At 52.8% G+C, this 6,641-nt stretch overlaps 2 protein-coding genes across 2 annotated transcripts in view; one reads left to right on the top strand and one right to left on the bottom strand.

The window, feature by feature from the left end:
- The first annotated feature begins 326 nt into the window (after nucleotides 1-326).
- Nucleotides 327-1,800, top strand: LOC106896822 (guanine nucleotide-binding protein G(I)/G(S)/G(T) subunit beta-3-like). Its single transcript, XM_014957078.1, has 3 exons — nucleotides 327-344; nucleotides 419-635; nucleotides 1,550-1,800. The coding sequence occupies exons 1-3, from the start codon at nucleotides 327-329 to the stop codon at nucleotides 1,654-1,656; spliced, it is 342 nt and encodes a 113-aa protein (XP_014812564.1). The 3' UTR covers nucleotides 1,657-1,800.
- Nucleotides 1,801-3,204: 1,404 nt separating this feature from the next.
- Nucleotides 3,205-6,641, bottom strand: part of CDCA3 (cell division cycle associated 3) — a 4,494-nt gene continuing 1,057 nt past the window's right edge. The window contains exons 2-6 of the mRNA XM_014957077.1: nucleotides 6,399-6,529; nucleotides 6,166-6,301; nucleotides 5,846-6,076; nucleotides 4,012-4,133; nucleotides 3,205-3,607 (exon numbers count right to left, since the gene is read on the bottom strand). Of these exons, the coding sequence (XP_014812563.1) occupies nucleotides 3,467-3,607; nucleotides 4,012-4,133; nucleotides 5,846-6,076; nucleotides 6,166-6,301; nucleotides 6,399-6,529 (761 nt within the window). The 3' untranslated portion in view covers nucleotides 3,205-3,466. The remainder of the gene's footprint in view (nucleotides 3,608-4,011; nucleotides 4,134-5,845; nucleotides 6,077-6,165; nucleotides 6,302-6,398; nucleotides 6,530-6,641) is intronic.

Below are 6,641 nucleotides of genomic sequence, written 5' to 3'. Positions count from 1 at the left end.
GAAGGGACCTCCAAAGGTCATCTAGTCCGACCTCCCCGCAGTCAGCAGGGACACCCCCAACTAGACCAGGTTGCCCAGGGCCTCATCGAGCCTCACCTTGAATATCTCCAGGGATGGGGCCTCAACCACCTCCCTGGGCAACCTCTTCCAGTGCTCCACCACCCTCACAGTGAAGAACCCTCTCCTAATCTCCAGTCTAAATCTGTTCCCCTCCAGCTTGAAGCCATTGCCCCTCGTTTATTAGGTCTTAGGAGAAGCATCAGTGTTCCCCTTCAGACTCAACTTTTGCAATCCAGTGTCTTGTCCTACAGGGTTTTCCTACCTCCATGGCTTCCTGGTGGTTAGCAGAGAGGTGAAGAGTTGTAGAAATCTGTAAGGCGCAGCCTGATTAAAACCTGGTGTGTGTTCCCCCATTCAGTTCTTCCCTAACGGTGAAGCCATCTGCACCGGCTCAGATGATGCCACCTGCCGTCTCTTTGACCTGCGGGCAGACCAGGAGCTCATAGTGTACTCTCACGAGAGCATCATCTGCGGAATCACATCGGTCGCCTTCTCCCGCAGTGGGCGCCTCTTGCTTGCTGGATACGATGACTTCAACTGCAACATCTGGGACTCCCTGAAAGCAGAGCGCGTGGGTGAGTGGCTCCTGGAGGTCCCTCTGTCATTTCCTGCAAGGTCTTCTGTGGCTACCAAAGCAAGGAAAATGCCTTTGTTTTTTTTTAAAAGGGACACGTCCTGTGCTGGCTGAAACCCATCAAAGTTTCTTCACACTTAAGGAGTACACCATAACTAGTACAACTCTCTTTGGGTAGAACTACTGGGTTTAATGTTAAGGAAGTCAAGCCTTTAAACAGCACTATTTCAAGGGGGAAAGGAGCGTTAAGGTTACTATTGGCTAAAACTGCCCATAAGCACCTGTAGCATTCCCTACTTTCTTCTACACTCTGCCATTTGCCAGTTCCAGCTACTTACAGTGCCACTTGGTGGCCAGGCACCAAGCTGAGCATGGATCTGGGCTTCCATCCAACATCTTTGGTTACCCTATGATGCTGATACACAGAATTCACCCGAGTGCCATTTTTCTGCAGCGGTGGCCTCTAGCCTCCGGAAATTTATATTGCACCCAACAACAGAATTGCCCTTTCTCAGCCTTATCAAAGACGCCACCCTTCCTTAGTCCCACCATCACTCCAGGGTGAAAGTCTAGCCTCCGGAAATTTATATTGCACCCAACAACAGAATTGTCCTTTCTCAGCCTTATCAAGGACACCACCCTTCCTTAGTCCCACCATCAGTTGTGTGAGGATTCAACTAGCCAGATCTTCCCAAGGACATTGTTCTTCGGCCAGGCCCATGGGTGGTGGTTCTATGCCAGGCACAAACGTTCTTCTGCATGTTTGTCCTCATCAGCCACGTACTGATTGTAACACGTCATGCAGGAACGGGGTTGTAGGTACATGGCCTACGATGCGTGCCCTCAGCGTGGGCAACCCCTTCATCCCTCCCAGGCCCCACTTCTTTCCCTGACCTCTCTTCTTTTCCCCTGCAGGAATCCTTTCTGGCCACGACAACAGAGTGAGCTGCCTGGGGGTGACGGCAGATGGCATGGCCGTTGCCACCGGTTCCTGGGACAGCTTCCTCAAGATTTGGAACTGAGGACGGCAACCGAGAGGGAAAGACCAGCGGAAGCACGGCCCACAGCCCGAGCCCATGCACAAGAGCATCGTCAGTTGAGCACAACAGCAACGCCTACCCACCACTCCCGCTTGTCTCTAGACACAGGTCACTTGTAGGGGTCTCCCGGAGTGAAAGGGAAAGGAGAGGTTGGGGAGCAGGAGCACACACTCCGGCCCTTCTCTCCACCTCTAAACAGGCCCAGCAGCTTCCAGCCTCACGCAGGGCTTGAAGATCTGCAAAGCACTTCTCATTACGTCTCAGGACTTCACAGTACAGTTCAGACACCCTGCGTCATGCCCACGTTGACACCCATCCTTTGGAGGACCTCTCACCCACCACATCTGACCCAGACTAAGTTCTGCCCCTGATTTCACTCCACCCAACTTCGTGCAGCTGTCCTGTATCCCTGCAGAAACCATCCTTTGGAGGACCTCTCACCCACCACATCTGACCCAGACTAAGTTCTGCCCCTGATTTCACTCCACCCAACTTCTCCATGCAGCTGTCCTGCTTCAGAGATGTGCTGGGTTTGAGATTTCTGTCATGTAACCTCAAAAAAAAAGAAACCTAAAGCAAATTGGGCTCATTTTCCATTGGGGAAGACTTAGCTCAAATCTTATCTATGCATAAACGAGGGAAAGGTAGCCCTCAGACCTGCCAGAACACCAGGGAATATTATATTTGTGCTTATTTATTTTCTGCTTCTTTCTGTTCCTTCTCTTTTTGCCTCACTCCTGTGTTGTATGGTGACCCAGTAGCCACCAGCCCCTGTTTTCAAGTCTGTTCTAGATCTTCATAGCCCAGGCAAATAAAGAAAGCTCACATAAGCACTGCAGGCTGTGTTTTTTCCAGCATTGCACTGAGCTACTGCAAACCTAACTCCCCTCCTGTGAATAGCCCATCCAAAGAACACCATCTCATCTACAGGTCGCCAGAGGAGGGAGTTCCTCACCCACGTTTTAGTCAAGAAGAGGCTGTTGGGCCCAAGGCTTGCTGCCCTAGAGTTAGGGTAGAGCTGCAAATGCATCCTTGCAAACCTTGGAGATTCAAGCTCAATTACAGGACACAGCCATTATGTTCAGCCCCTATTCTTAGTCTTTTAGCAGCAACCTGGTGTCCCAAGGCTCTGCTATAGAGTTGGAGGTCCACAAGGGGTAGTGACCTATCAACAGAAGGTGAAGATACTAATGCACCGTACTATCTCATCCTATTTTGGACCTCACCCTCATGCCAGACCCTTGCAATAGGCCACAGTCCTTTGTATACATTAGCTTCAGGCCAGCATAGGTGCAGAACTCCAGAAGCTACTCTAGATCCATCAGTCTCCTTCACAGAGCTGCAGTACCTTCTGTACTACAGAGATTCAAGGTCAGCTGTGGTGGCACATTAGAGGCAGGGGACAGAGCTGAGTTTTAGGGCTAATGGAAGGTTGAACTAGTTGTTCCTGAATCGTTATCCCCAAAGAAAACACTGCAGTAGGCAAGGAGGGGACTCCTACTGCCTTATCAGGACACAGATACAGGCAGCAAAGGTTTAATACAAATTTATTCACTACAGATAAGAACTCTACATACAGTAAGTCAATACAGCTGATATACAACAGCAGAGCCAGGGTCTGTACTGTACATAAAAACAGGCACATGGAGAGAGTGTGCTCCTTTCCCCAGCAGGGACAGGCAAGAAGAGTGACCACAAGTCCAGAGTTCCAGTCTATTGCAGGATTTCTCACCCCTAGAAGACTCTCAAAGCATAGAGGCAAATTACAGCAAGATCTTCAAAAAGGAAATATTTAGTTCTCCACAAAAGGACACTGTTGGTTCTCTTTGTTCAGGTTACTCCAAGCACAGTTCCCAGATTTGAGGCTCCTGCTTAGATCCACTATCACTTCCTTCTTCTCTGCAACGTTCTCTCCCAACACATGTCTCTTACCCTAGAGAAATAAATAAATAAAAAAACAAACACAAACATAAAGGGTAAAACACAAGTTAACTGAAAGTTCATTAATTCTCAGTGGAACACGTAGCCCATTTTCAGGCCACTCAGCTTTGGCTCTCTTGTGACAACGTTCAAGAGTGATGAACTTTTCTACAGCCCGAAGAATGCATTGAAACGGGCAATATCATGGTAAGGCCAAAGATACAGACATTGAGCAAGACTTGGAGGCATCTAGGGACAAAAACGACCAACAGAAAAATACTTATGAAATCACACTATGCTCTACAGGTCTAGGAGGTCACAGTTCCAAACTGGGGGGCTACAAAATACAGCACTGAAAGATTTGTGGTTTTTTTCAGCCCGTTACTCCCTCCCACGGTACAACCCAATAAGCTTTACCTGGCGAGGGGCGGGAGCACCGGGGGAATTATCATCTTGTAGGATGCTGAGGGGAGAGCGGCCAGTGCCACCAGATGTTGCCATGATTTTGTTGTTGGTCTTGCGTCTTATGGGCTTGCTCCCTGCTGACAGAAGGAAACACATCAGTGTGTCACAGTGAGGGTAGAGGGTCCTAGATTTTAAATGCCACCTGACCTTTATGATCTATGATCTTGCTTGCCTGCACAGCAAAGACTATCACCCAAGGACTTCCAGGTAAAGGGATCACAGGAAGATTGAGGTGTTAGAAGGTATCTCTGGAAGTCATTTGGTCCAACCCTCCTGCTCCAGCAAGGCCACCTAGAGCCAGTTGCCCAGGACCACATCCAGACAGCTTTTGAATACTTTCAAGAATGGAAGCTCCATAACCAATCTGAGTAGCCTGCTCCAGTGCTTGGTCATCCTCACAGTGGCAAAAAAAAAAAAAAAAAAGTGTTTCCTGATGTTAAGATGAAGTCTCCTGTGTTCCAGTTTGTGCCCATTGCCTCTGGTCACTCACTGGGCACCACTGAGAAGACTCTGGCTCTCCCTTCCTTACAACTTTCCTTCAGGTATTTATACACACTAATAGGATGCCCCTGAGCATTTTCTTCTCCAGACTGAACAGTCACAGATGTGACATCAACCAGGGTGTCACCAACAGGGACACCAACCACTAGACCAGGTTGCTCAAAGCCACATCCAGCCTGACCTTGAACACTTCCAGGGATGCGGCATCCACAGCTTCTCTGGGCAACCTGTTCCAGTGCCTCACCACCCTCAGAGTGAAAGGTTTCACAGATCACAGAATTGTCAGAGTTGGAAGGAACCTCTAGAGATCATCTAGTCCAACTCCCCTGCTAAAGCAGGATTGCCCAGAGCACATCACTCAGGACTGCATCCAGGTGGGTCTTGAAGATCTCCAGAGAAGGGGATCTCCACAACCTCCCTGGGCAGCCTGTCCCAGGGCTCTGGCACCATCACCAGAAAGAAGTTCTTCCTCATATTTGAGTGGAACTTCCCATGTTCCAGCTTGTGCCCGTTGCCCCTTGTCCTGTCACTGGGTACCATGGAAAAGAGTCCAACTCCATCATCCTTCAACTCACCCTTTAGGCACTTGTAAACATAGATAAGGTCTCCCCTCGGCCTTCTCTTCTCCAGGCTAAAGAGCCCCAGCTCTTTGAGCCTTTCCTCATAAGGGAGATGCTCCAGTCCCTTAATCATCTTTGTTGCCCTACATTGGACTCTCTCCAGTAGTTCCCTCTTGGACTGGGGAGCCCAGAACTGGACGCAGTTTTCCAGTTGTGGCCTCACCAGTGCAGAGCAGAGGGGGAGAATGACCTCCCTCCACCTCCTGGCTACACTCTTCCCTATGCAGCCCAGGATTCCATTGGCCCTCTTGGCTACAAGGGCACATTGCTGGCTCATGGAGAGTTTGCTGTCCACCAGGACTCCCAGATCCTTCTCCTCAGTAGTGCTTTCCAGAAGATCAGCCCCTACCTTATATTGGTGCCTGAGATTCTTCCTCCCCAGGTGCAGGACCTTACATTTGCCCAGGTATTTCATCTAAATCTCCCCTCTTTCAGCTTGAAGCCATTACCCCTCATCCTATTGCTACATGCCCTTGTTCAAAGTACCCTCTCCAGCTTTCTTGTGGCCTTACACCTTTGATAAATGAACCGTTCCCAAATGGAACTGACAGGGCCAGGTCTCTGCAGGGAAGGGAGCCTGGAGAAGGCACACACACCACCCCCAGGGTGTTGCTGTCAGGCCCGGGGACCCCCCAAGCCCATTAACCCCCAGACAAAGCACTTACCCGAGGAGAAGCCAGGCCCGGCAATACGGGCCGGCCGAGTCGGAGCCCCACCGGGAGATGGGGAGGGAAGCCTCTCTGCTTCTTCCCCCGGGGCGGCGGCTGGGAGCGGGGAGCTCCGCCGGACCAGCTCCTCAGCATCCTCAGGGGGGCAGGTCGCCGCCGACGGCTCCGGGGGGGCGGCCTCATCCGCGAAGGCCTCGCTGAGCTGCTTCACCAGGCAATCCACGCTGTCTGCCGGGGGTGGAGGGAAGGAGGACGGGGTGAGAAGACGGGGTGAGAGGACGGGCAGCCCACCCCCCCTACCCCACGGCCTCACTCACCACTCGAGACGACTCTCATGGGCGTGCGGGAGATGCCGGGCGTGGGTGACCGCGGGTCCCAGTCCTGGCTGGTGGTGCCCACCGCCGCCGGTTCAGCGGGGGCGGGCTGCGGACTGTCCACGGGGGAGCTCACCACCTGAGCGGAGAGGAGCGAGGCGTGAGGCCGGCGAGCCCAGCCCAGCCGGAGCCACCGAGGCCGGGAGGGAAAGGGGGAGCGGGAGGGAAGCGCCCACCTCGATAGGCGTCCGCAGGATGCCGGCGCTGGGGGAGCGGGGATCGCAGAGGTGCGCCAGGTGCTTGTTGCGGGGAGCGGCGGGGGTGGCCGGGACGCTGCCGGACCGCGCGGCCCCCCCCGCCCCGCCCCCTCACCGCGATTCAAATCTCCCGCCCAACGGCCGGCACCGCCCCATTGGCCCCCGCAGGGGAGTGGGCGGGGCTTGACCCCATCGCCCCGCCCCCCTCGCCCCGCCCGAGAC

The sequence above is a fragment of the Calidris pugnax genome, unplaced genomic scaffold (genome assembly GCF_001431845.1).
Source record: "Calidris pugnax isolate Ruff unplaced genomic scaffold, ASM143184v1 scaffold225, whole genome shotgun sequence".
Lineage (NCBI taxonomy): Eukaryota > Metazoa > Chordata > Aves > Charadriiformes > Scolopacidae > Calidris > Calidris pugnax.
Note: the sequence above shows the minus strand (reverse complement) of the source record. Positions and strands in the feature narration are given on the sequence as shown.

What these genes read in the sequence shown, in the direction of transcription:
- LOC106896822 (XM_014957078.1), top strand. An exon ending in CCTGAAAGCAGAGCGCGTGG is followed by an intron (nt 636 to 1,549) that starts GTGAGTGGCTCC and finishes TTTCCCCTGCAG; the next exon opens with GAATCCTTTCTGGCCACGAC.